This window comes from Salvia splendens, chromosome 17, assembly GCF_004379255.2.
Source record: "Salvia splendens isolate huo1 chromosome 17, SspV2, whole genome shotgun sequence".
In the NCBI taxonomy this organism is placed as follows: domain Eukaryota; kingdom Viridiplantae; phylum Streptophyta; class Magnoliopsida; order Lamiales; family Lamiaceae; genus Salvia; species Salvia splendens.
Genome location: NC_056048.1, coordinates 28,134,935 through 28,147,153, shown reverse-complemented (window position 1 = coordinate 28,147,153; position 12,219 = coordinate 28,134,935). Strand labels below are relative to the sequence as shown.

General features: G+C 38.1%; 1 protein-coding gene and 1 pseudogene across 2 annotated transcripts; both read right to left on the bottom strand.

Annotated features, from left to right (window-relative positions):
* Positions 1-5,425: 5,425 nt before the first annotated feature.
* Positions 5,426-6,558, bottom strand: LOC121774583 (annotated as a pseudogene).
* A 985-nt stretch (positions 6,559-7,543) lies between these two features.
* Positions 7,544-11,952, bottom strand: LOC121775576 (uncharacterized GPI-anchored protein At1g61900-like). 2 transcript variants are annotated; one of them, XM_042172669.1, is made up of 8 exons: positions 11,691-11,952; positions 10,755-10,887; positions 9,565-10,416; positions 8,896-9,141; positions 8,781-8,795; positions 7,987-8,127; positions 7,859-7,897; positions 7,544-7,779 (listed from the first exon to the last, which is right to left on the bottom strand). In XM_042172669.1, the coding sequence occupies exons 2-8, from the start codon at positions 10,786-10,788 to the stop codon at positions 7,706-7,708; spliced, it is 1,401 nt and encodes a 466-aa protein (XP_042028603.1). In that variant the 5' UTR covers positions 10,789-10,887; positions 11,691-11,952; the 3' UTR covers positions 7,544-7,705. The 2 variants fall into 2 exon arrangements, with proteins under 2 accessions (XP_042028603.1, XP_042028604.1); XM_042172670.1 differs by having other exon boundaries at positions 10,755-10,840.
* Positions 11,953-12,219: the final 267 nt, after the last annotated feature.

Here is a 12,219-nt window from a genome sequence, read left to right as displayed (position 1 = left end):
TGTACCGCTGGATCAAGTATTCATTACTACGTGGTACACCCATCTGCAGGGGCTCCATGGCAATACCCGAGCTCGAACTAGCACCATCTTCCGGTGTCCATCGCTCTGCAGCAACTCCTTCGTCATCTATTATCATATTGTGCAATATGATACATGCAGTCATGATGTCTGCGACATCGTTTTCGTGCGATTGTCGAGCCGGGCACCGTATAATGGCCCATCGCGCTTGGAGTACACCAAAAGCTCGCTCAACATCCTTCCTAGCACCCTCTTGTTTTTTCGCGAAGTAGGTTTGCTTCGGCCCAACGGGTTGTCGGATCGTCTTCACAAACACGGGCCAGCGAGGGTATATCCCATCGGCCAAATAGTACCCCATGTTGTACTGAGTGCCGTTGGCCATGAATCTAACTTGCGGACCCTCACCCCGGCTTTCGTCATTGAACAGGTGTGACGATCGTAGAACGTTGATGTCGTTGTTCGATCCAGCGACCCCAAAATACGCATGCCAGATTCGCAATCGGTAATCAATAATGGCTTCCAGAATCATCGTGGGATGTCTGCCTTTGAAACCAGAAGTGAACTGCCCCTTCCAAGCCACCGGACAGTTCCTCCACTCCCAGTGCATGCAATCGATGCTCCCCAACATCCCTGGAAAATGATGTGCAGTCCCGTGCATATCAATCAATCTCTGGCAATCATCGGCCGATGGCTTCCGTAGATACTCCCCTTTGAAAATATCCTTAATGCCCCTCCAAAACTGCCTCAACGTCTGTAGGGCAGTCGTTTCGCCCATCTGTAGGTATTCGTCGAACATGTCAGCGGGCCCGGCATAGGCAAGCTGCCTAATTGCCATCGTACACTTCTGGTATGTCGACAAGCCGGGTCGGCCGGTGGCATCATATCGCAAGTTGAAGCACTTGAACCGCTGCGCCAAACACGTCGCTATATGGACGAAGAGATTTTGCGACATTCTGAAACGCCTACGGAAAACCTCTGGCGGATAACGGGCGTTCTCGTTGAAGTAGTCTTCCATCAACCGGCGATCAGCCCCGGCATGATCACGGTCGAAATACCGCCGATGATAGAATGGCCGAGGGACTACCACCGCCGCCGCCGCCTAAGCCGCCGCCTAAGCCGCCGCATCTTCCGCCTCGTCGGCTTCACGTTGCACCGCTGCAACAAGGTTTTGGAACTCCAGATCTACCGCTTGTTGGAATTGTTCATCGTCGGAATCCATAGTTGCAAGGTTGAATTGAAATTAGAAGGAAATATTGGAAAGATTGGAGGAAAATGGAAGTAAAATGGAGTTGGAAAAATGGAATGGAAGTGTAGTATTTTATAAAGAATTTTCGAAATTTACAAAAAAAAAATAAATTAAAATCCGCGGCCCGCCCTCGGCTCTCGGCCCTGCGCCCCGCCTCTCGGCTCTCTGCAATGGGGGGACGCGCACTGAGCCGCGGGCCGCTGTCCCCCATTGTGGACACTCTTATTGCACTGCAGACCCTTTACAAAAAAAAATTGTTATAAGACTCTGACCTTAAACATAATCACATGTCATGTTTTTTTAGCCAATTTTTGGACCAAAATACCCAAATGTCTTACGGGGCATTTCAGTCATATTATCCTTTCTTGCAGGCTTACTCTGCACACAACTGCACTTGTGCAGACATTAGCTTTGCACTTTTGTCAAATCAAAATTGATATTTCCCAAGGCTGTGTGTACTGTCCTCTATATTTTAAGTGTTTGAAATTAAATTGATAGGGTGAACCATTGTAGGACTTAAGGCCCAAGATATCATCAACTCATATTTGGTCGTAAGAAATTTTAGTACATGGAGTATTTCAAAACAGAAAGTTTGAGTAATCATAATTCAGTAAATCTTGATTATATATTAAAAATCTAAACTTAGATATCATATTCTTGAATTTAAATAAGTGATCTCTATGGAGTAATAGGTAAATGCCTTTTTCTGTTTTAATAAGTAAATTGTATATTTGGGGATTTTCCTTTTTATATTTTTGTCGCTAACGCTGAAAAATTTTAGTGCCATAACTCTAACAAATGTTTACAAGTTTTCATGCTAATGCGTAGACCATTACTTTGACCCCATGATTATTCTGACTTACTCAATACGTCGAAACCCCCTTTTCTTCTTACATTATTTATTTTTTTAGTAGTATAATATTTTCTTTGGAGATTATTAAAATAAAATCAATTTCTGAGTTTGTTACTCCACAACTTACACGAGCCCTATACTGATTTTTATTCTATACGACTATACATATTTATATAGGACTATACGTAATTATTTAATAATCTCGTGGGTTTAAGTCCAAATCATTGTTGCGAAGTTAAAAGCACCCAATAATTCTGAGCAAGGTTTGGTTACAATTTTTAATTATGTTATTTTGAAAGTAGGGAATATTATTCCAACCATAGTTAAATCGAAGGGACATGGTTTAGATGTCCGTGAAGACTAAGTCAAAGGTAATTACAGTACATATGCACTGCAGCTTGCAGGTCGCCACTACAGATTTCCATTTGATATGCCCATAATGCCCTTTTAGGGCTAAAGGGTATTTTAGTCAGAAAAAACATGATATGTGATTATGTTTAAGATCAGAGTCTTATGGTAATTTATTTTTTTGTCAGAGGTCTGCAGTGTAACAAATGAAAACGTAGAAACTTTTTATGTAGTTCACTCTTCTTTGTTTTAAATTATACGAACTTTATTTGTCGTTTGCCGACCAAATGACCATACTACTAGAGTCTATTCAAATTTTGTTTCATTTAAAAATTGATTAAACTCGTTTGAACAGGGACCCTTATCTTTTTTAATGTATACATTCATATATATATATATATATATAGGGTCCTGTTAGGTTGAGATTATTTAGCTAAATTGAGAAATGAGATGCAATATCAGCCACTAATCCACAAGATTAACTAAATGTCAACAACTATCACATTATGTCAACACGGGGGTATAAGTGTCATTTTGTGTTTTAATTGGGGGAAGAAGAACTGCAGCCCCAAAATCAGTTTCCAAAACCACGACTGATCCTTGGAACTTGTGGAGTGGGTCGTCGGGGAAGAATATCTCGGAGAGGCGGAGGCGGAGCTTCTGAGAGGTGGTTCTGGACGGTGGCGGGCAGACTCTGTGAACCTCTAGCGGTGGAAATGGCGGCATTGTTTCCCCTCTTAGCCGGCTGAGTCTCCGGCTGCCCGCTCCCCGCCGCTTCGCTTCTTTCACACTTCTCTTCCTCGAGAATGCCACGTCGGAGCCCTCCGCCGCCTCGCAACTCACTGCCGCCGTCGGATCTCCGCCTCAGCTGACCCTCTCTCACCGCCACATTCAATTTCTCAGCCTCACCGTCTGCGCCGTACTCTCTATTTCTCTCTCTCTCTCTCTACCTGAATTTGATATAATTGGGGAAGATCTACTCAACTTATGATTAATTCATTTCATATTGATTGGAGATTGCTCGCTGCGTTGCTCAGCTAAACTAATTGAACTGAGTGATGAATATCTCCACATTTTGAAAAATTAGGGTTCTTAGCTTCAGTTGTTTAATGTGTATTTCGTCGGTTTTACAAATTTAGGGATCTTAGCTCACCCTAAATTTGTAAAACCGACGAAATACACATTAAACAACTGAAGCTAAGAACCCTAATTTTTCAAAATGTGGAGATATTCATCACTCAGTTCAATTAGTTTAGCTGAGCAACGCAGCGAGCAATCTCCAATCAATATGAAATGAATTAATCATAAGTTGAGTAGATCTTCCCCAATTATATCAAATTCAGGTAGAGAGAGAGAGAGAGAAATAGAGAGTACGGCGCAGACGGTGAGGCTGAGAAATTGAATGTGGCGGTGAGAGAGGGTCAGCTGAGGCGGAGATCCGACGGCGGCAGTGAGTTGCGAGGCGGCGGAGGGCTCCGACGTGGCATTCTCGAGGAAGAGAAGTGTGAAAGAAGCGAAGCGGCGGGGAGCGGGCAGCCGGAGACTCAGCCGGCTAAGAGGGGAAACAATGCCGCCATTTCCACCGCTAGAGGTTCACAGAGTCTGCCCGCCACCGTCCAGAACCACCTCTCAGAAGCTCCGCCTCCGCCTCTCCGAGATATTCTTCCCCGACGACCCACTCCACAAGTTCCAAGGATCAGTCGTGGTTTTGGAAACTGATTTTGGGGCTGCAGTTCTTCTTCCCCCAATTAAAACACAAAATGACACTTATACCCCCGTGTTGACATAATGTGATAGTTGTTGACATTTAGTTAATCTTGTGGATTAGTGGCTGATATTGCATCTCATTTCTCAATTTAGCTAAATAATCTCAACCTAACAGGACCCTATATATATATATATATATATATATATATATATATATGGTAGTGTTAAACTCATTTTCTCCCCTTAGATTTAAGTTCCTTCTTAATCTGGACCATTAGATCTCATTCATCAACGGTCCAGATGATCTGCATTATTACACTATAATGGTGCATTATTAGTCGGTGTGCATTATTCAACTGAAAATCTGCATAATTAAATGACACGTGGCATCAATCTAACCGTCGAATGACAAAATCGTGGGGCTGAGATCAAGAAGGAAATAGGAGAAAATATGGAAAAAGGATTTGAATATACCTTATCTTTTTTAATGATTATAATATTTTATAATCATTTTTCTTTTTAAATTTTTTTATTTAAAATGTCAATTTTTTATATTTACAAATAAAATTTTCTCTCTATCTTTCTATTAAAATATTTAATCACACAATCGTCTGGTTGATTATCATTTAACTTAAGCATGAACTCGCCAAGAGTGTGTAATTGATAATACCTTAATGTGATATCAGTAACGTAGGAGAGAGAATAAAAAAATGATTGAAATATTGTTAGTGGAGAATGAGACTCATCTAAAAAGAGTGAAAAATTTACCAAAAATAAAATTGGACTAATTTTATGGGATAGACTAAAATGAAAAAAAAAAGACTGTTTATTTGAGACGAGGGAGTATATACCAACATTAAAGTTTATGGAAAACATGAGTATTTTGAATAGTTACATAATATTAGGCCTATTACTATTTAAAAGAGTAATTAATAATGGTTTCCCATTTATTCCTTATATAACTCGACTCTCTATTGATTGGATGAGGGATAACCGGTTTATCAACTGCAACTGCGTAACACTTCATCTTGAGAGATTTATCTGTGTTGAAGGTGTGGGAAAGTTCAAATGAAAAGGTTCAAAAGGTACTGAACCTTCTGACCCACTCATAAAGTTAAATCTGACCTATTCATGATCAATTTCCATAACGAGTTGACAAGCAATAAATTTGAGCTTTAGTAGTTTTGAGCATTTTTGGTATTCCAGGCATACACAAAACAGTAAGTTACTGATGGATATTAACTGGTCGAAGAAATTGATGTTTTCATATTGCTAAGTGGTCACATGATCAATTTGTATCTACATCTGTATACACATGTTTGTGCTATACTATTTAAACTCAATGTGTCAAAGAAGCCAAGAGATTATAAAATGAAAGTTGTATTAGAATTTAATCAGGGCAGTTGGAAGGTCTGTGCTAAGCAAATCAACAAGGCTTACGCGCTTAGGGGAACCACGGAAGCCCTGGTCGATGGCATTGTTTTGATTCTGGAATAGGCACAATTGGTCTGAGGAAGATCCGCCATAAGTCGAGTATGATGGTGACTAGCATTGCAGCACCTAAAGCATCAACAGCCACTCTTGGCAAGTCCCAAGCAAAGCAACACTTTGTTCCTCATCGATCCTGTGTTGCATATGATTCCAACCAAATAACATGAGATCCGAGTTCTAACTTAGGTCCTTAGTTTTGCACTGAACAACGATCATTTAAAACTTCAGTTATAATCATGAATTATCATTAACATCAGATGCATATACGTTCATGATATATAAAGTAGATCTCTGTATTATAAAGTTTGGTTCCTAAACGAGTAGGCGCACAAGCACAAATACACCCAAACACAAGCAACGCCATCTCAACCACCCAAAAATTTTCACCCACATAATAAAATTTAGACACACATACAGAGAGAGGAGCAAATATTACCTGAAAAACATTGGCAAACTAACAAAGAAATAAATTGCATAAAACAGGCAGCCAACTTTGTACATGACAGCTCGATCGACAAATTCATAATAGGGAAACTGCACATCGTCAAAAGAAGATTAATACTAGAAAATATCAATACATGAAAGGCATATTGATAAACACCAAATACCAGTGTGTGTTTTTGCGTCTTTACTTACATTGGAAATGGCTACAGTCTCCAGATATGCTACGAAATATGAAAGAATTAAAATCCAGGAAGCTTTAAGCAGCCAGTGTGTTGTTTCTGGCAAGTGAGCGACAGAATGCTGGATTCTGCGAAGCAGACGTGCGTGAGAAGGAAAGTTGTATGTGGTACCTGCAAAAAGGTTTCCATGGTCACTTTCAACTATTATGAATTAATAAAAATGAAGACATGATTTTTGGGCTCACATTATTCATCCTCCATGACGGGAATGTATAAAGGAGTTATCTGTAATTTTCCATCACCCAGCATCATATCAATTTCTAAGGAAGATGAGCAATTGATTCATAAGATAGCTCTGTTGCAACATTTTTCTGGGAAAAACTCCGAAACAAGGATCCCATGTGATTTTTATCTCTTGATTCTCAGGTTATATGTCATGCAAGAGATACGAGTTAACATAACCTTGTTTGATAAGAAATTCTACAGAAACAAGTGAAAGCATATTATAAGACAAAGATGATTAGATTAGTCATATAAATGTAAGTAATTCTCAATTAGTTTAGCAGAAAATTATATAAGTACTTACTTTTACCCAATAACGATCTTTCCAACAGTTCTTGTCAACTTCTTTTCTTCTTCTTCTTCGTGAATAGGCAATGGAATTAGTTTTCTCCTTCGATAAAATATTATATACATTGATATAATTAATATATTGAAATTCGAAACCCCCAACAAGGAATGAATAAACAAAAACATGATAGCGAAATAAGATGATAACGCGTCATCTATAATCATAGGCTAAACGTTCATTATAAAGTTAGGATAATTTGAACAATTAACAAATTATGTTAAATGGATTAAATAAAGATAAATAAATAAATAAGAGACATGAGTACAAACGTGAATATATATTTTATTTTTTGTTAAAAATGAAAAAATTATTCAACTATCCACTCATCTTAATTGGAACAAAATTAATAATACTAATAAATTTTATTATATTATGATTAAATTTCTAGAATTATTAAAAAAATTGGTATTTTCGCATCTCATAATTAAGTAATTAATCTCAAGCATATACTTAAATGTTTTGAATTCTAGTTATTTTCCAAACAAAACAGAAAATATCACTATACAATTGACTATGAATTAACACCTAAATTGTCAACCAAAGTAGCGCTAAAACAATTAATTGCGATTTAAAAAAAAACACACACAATTAAGCACGTAATGTAAACAAAACAGATAAGGAATAAGTGAAGAAAAGACAAAAGTGAAAACGATACCATTAAAAAGGAAAAAGAAAAATGAGAAGAAAGAGAGAAGAAAGCTATTACTATACATGATAACAGCTCAACATATACACCAAGGCAGCTCCCATCACAAATCTAAACTCCTCTTCACAGACAAGGGCTAACATCATAACAGTATGGAACCAAACACAAAAATTGAAAGAATCGAAACAAAGACATCTGCCCCAACTCCGCGCCATCCTGTGTTCAACAATGTAATCATTCAAATCTTCAAAAAGTGGAACGAAGCATGAAACTATTCGTGCAGAGAAATACTCACCCAAATTCTTCGATGTAGGTAGTGCAGGCAATGACATCTCTGTATAAAAGAACAGATCTTATTAGAGAATGTTCGTTCAAACTAAGTAAACAGAAGGAGTGATCCAATGGCTGCTCGAAATTGGTTACCGGGAGCGCAAAGTGACAAAGATGTCATGGACGACGATGAAGGCCATGGTGCTGCAATATTGTCCCGTAAATCACAAGTGAAGCTGAACCCAGACGAGTTGTAATATATCATGTCTGCAGGAAGGCTCCCGAGCAAACATCCTGCAAATTTTGTGACCACAAGGTCATGAGAGATGATAGAAATGGCCTACATTGTCTATTATTTGGAAAATGGTTTCTGTACAAGCAACAAGTCTGTTCTCAATATATATTGATATCGATGTGCAATAGAGTAGTTTATATTTACTCCTATCGTCATATTTGAAGTGACACATTTTCCCTTTTGGGATATCTCACTCTAATTGACGCATTTACAAAAATGGAAACTCACTCTGAAAACAACATTGAATAAAATCTCACTGAAAAAATTATTCACTTAGAATGAGACGGAGGTAGTATTTTTTCATTTATAGCAAGAGTGCCATTATTAGCGGAGTTAAAAATAAGGCTTTGTTCCCTACTTTTAAAGTGTCCACAGTTATTGGTTTGCAGTCCAGCAAGTTGCTGCAAAGGTTAGGACGTTGTCCTTTCAGGGTAAGGGATTCGTCCCTTTCTTTTATCTATTCTTGTTGCTATCTTCCATTTCCATAAATCTATCGTTGTTTGGTTCAAAGAATATTCATCAATAAAGAAATTAAGGTGGTCCAGAAACTGAAACTTATGTGAGTTTTGAAATCGGGAATCTGAGATCATGCTAAAAGATTATAGATATAACATTCAGCAAAACAGAGCATAGAAGAGATGGGTATGAGTACCTTCCTGTCCATTCGCTGCTCCACCAGAACAGAAACAGATAAAAGAAAAACTTATTAGCATCAGCAGCAACATCATTGTAAGAAACTGCGTAGTGAAAACAATTCAGATTCTCACCCTGGAGACTGAAATCTTTTAAGTCCACATCACAAAGCTCATAAACATTTGTCATCACACCAGCCTTCTGCAGCATTGCACCAAACATGGTTGCACATATAATTGCTTGCTTGTTCGTTATCAACATTTGCCTCTGTATCCCAGCGATATAAGTATTTACTGAGCTGCAACATGATGGACTCGGTGCAGCAACATTGCGGCATGCAGCAATTACCTCCGTTGGTTGTTTCATGTCCAACGGACAAGCTGCATACAAGAAGGAAACGACTCATTGCATTTTCCTCAGTTTTCATATATGAGAAATTATGTCTCTGGTTCAGCATGACTTATAATTTTGCCAAATATAGATGCATTACTAAGTCTAAGCATTTTTGCTTCACAAAAATCTAGCTTTACTAAGGATAAAATGAAGCTACCTACTCAAGCATGAATCATAAAGTAGCCATCGAACACAAAAGGGGAACAAGAAAAGCAGAAGACGTCATGAATTCTTATATAAGTTCACGATTTCGGGAATATAATATGAAGGGCACAACCACCCATGAGAAATCAAAGATTTGATCAAGTTCATGTGTCTATAAGCAGGTAGATTATATGCATCATCACCGAATAAGGTTACTTTAAGCAATATTATCAAGAATTATACAAGGGAATAAATAACATACACACCTTTGTTGACCTTGCAAGCAGACAATATTCTGAATGCTTTGTTTGCATTTTCATGAGGAAGTTTCCTTGAAATCCATGAAACAACTACTCCTTTGCAATCATTAATCATGTCAACATTATTCGAAAGTCCAAATGCATCTTTATTATCATTCATGAACGATTGAACTCCGGATAATTTGAGTGCAGCCTCCATAATAGCTGGCTGACAAATCGACCGGCAGCATTCTTTGAGCGGATCAATTGTGCTGCAGGCGTCTAACAATTTGCTTGTATTCACTGTTTTTTCAAAAGTGGTCACGTCCTTCACGGGACAGGAGCCACCGGTCAGATTAGTAGATTTCGCAGAGCATATGATCGGTACTGAATTGTTTGCTCCTCTGCTGGCTAATATACTGACAATATCTTTAAAACAATCATCTGCGACTGCATTTTGTAAAACTAGATGATCAGAAGTGGTGCTATAGAATCCCTGGAATATGTGAAGCAAGCTATTGAACTGTGGGCAGCATATAATGTTTGCAACTACTCCTGCTAACAGCTGGATACAGTCGGATGCTGTTATCTCCATAATACTTGAAATGGCAGAAAAATTTACAGGGCACCGCCCAGTCAATACTGGCTCGTAGGTGGTTGGATAGGTGGGATACATGGGAGGCAATGAACCACCCTGAAAGGAATAATGTGGAATAACAGCTGGTGATATGTCTATGGGTTTAAAGATACCACTTTTAGGTGGGCTAGCTAGCAAAGAAACTGAAGAGATGTCACTGGGGGTTGCCGTCTCCAGAGCCAGCACATCACTAATGCTACACAGCCAGACAGCAAACTGTAGTAACCAATAACACCAAGAGCCTGCAACCAGAAGAAACAGGCATGACCAACCAAAACATTGTAAATTGTTGATTATTTAATGATTCAAAATTGCAAAGTGTCAGGCTCAAATGGATCTTAAAAGGTATGCACAAGAAACAGCCAAAAAATTTACATCATTTTCAATAGCCATCCCACTATCAATATTTTTAACAACAGTTACTTTGAATTATTCAAGTGTTCACATCATAAAAACTTTATAAGAAGCAAAGTAGCATACTGGGTAACAAACATGAATAACATTCTTATCCCAGTTGTAAAGGATGTGCAAAATTGATGGTTAAGAACAAAATTATGCAGCTAACGACGATAACACTTACCCTTGAGCCGCGTAGCAGTTTTAATACCATCCATAAGACCCCCTAACCGTCAGGCGACATGGGGAACTGTGATATAACCTCCAGGGCTGTTCACAGTTATAAATAAGAGGTAGCTAAATCAGTACACAGATATCTGCAAAACAAGTTCAATCTCAACAATAAGTTCAACCGAAAAAACCAACATAAAAGCACAAATTTTTTAGAAAAACAACAATTTAACAGTAAACCACTAAATCAGACATGGACCAAAATCAGTCATCCGAAATGATAATTTTAAATTGCCACTGCTACTCTTCTCAGTTAATTATCCTTGCTCTTAAATGTACCATAATAATCTATTTTTTTATCCCTTTAATAAACATTAACACCTTTACTAAAATTCACTTCTTCAAACATAGCTCACGTTAATAAAAAAGACTAGCATCAATACTCTTTCAAGATTCGTCTTATCCAAAATTGAGCCAACAAAGCTTAAACCATACATTCCGAGTCACATGAAACCCCAAAATAAGAAAGCTAAATCGCAAATATATATATATATATATAAATCAAACCCGAATTCAACGAGTAAAATCGAAAAATATCAACTTCAAAATCAGCACAAGAGAATCTCGGGAAAAAATTACAAAAAAACAAAGGTTCATCAGTCTATTCTCTCGCACCACTCATTAACCTTAAAAATCATCACTTCCCAAACAAAATCAGATAAACCACAAAAATTGAAGCATTTCCTCACAGAAACAAACTCAAATCAGAGATTAAGAACTAAAATTGCAGCTTAAACACACCACACAAGATCCAGCCCTAAACCCCAACCTCAGTCACTCACAACAAATACCTCAACCAGCTAAAACTACCAAATCAATGCAAACTCACACACAAACACCTTAAACTGTGTGTACCACCGAAATACAAAATGCGCCTCCCCCAAAGTACCTGGAGATTCCGAATCGGCAGAAATTCCCGAGATCACTCGTCATAAATGAAGCAAATTCATGGCTCCAAAACCACGCGCCAGGAATCTATGCTAGCTGAACGAGCCGTTCCTCACTGACAATAGGGAAAGGGGGAGAAAAGGGGGAAAACCCTAGAGAAATTTGGGAAAGTTGAGCTGAATGATTACGGAGATAAAGTGTGAAACTTCAGCTGAAGCTTTTTCCTCTCTGCCTATGGCCTTCTTTTTTGTTTTGTTTTTTAAATATTTCATGGTTGTATTTATATTCTTTTTGTTTGTAGCTTTTTATAATTTAATATTTATATTTTTGTTCTTCATTGAAATAATGACTCTATTGGAAAGTGGTGGGCCCCATCTAACCACGACCTTTTGCCACACATGGCCTTCTTCGGCCCACTTTGTTGGGCCATTTTGTTTCCAATGGCCCATTTAAGCCCAAAAATTAATCTACAGACCAAATATTACAGTACTACTTAATATAGAATACGAACAAGAAGTCTTTCCATTCGC

Bases quoted from the DNA above. Each gene is read 5' to 3' on its own strand.
- LOC121775576 (XM_042172669.1), bottom strand. From the start codon at position 10,788: ATGGATGGTATTAAAACTGCTACGCGGCTCAAGG. The intron at 7,898-7,986 runs GTAACCAATTTC...TCTTTTATACAG, and splicing joins TTTGTCACTTTGCGCTCCCG to AGATGTCATTGCCTGCACTA. The intron at 7,780-7,858 runs GTGAGTATTTCT...TGTTGAACACAG, and splicing joins ACCTACATCGAAGAATTTGG to GATGGCGCGGAGTTGGGGCA.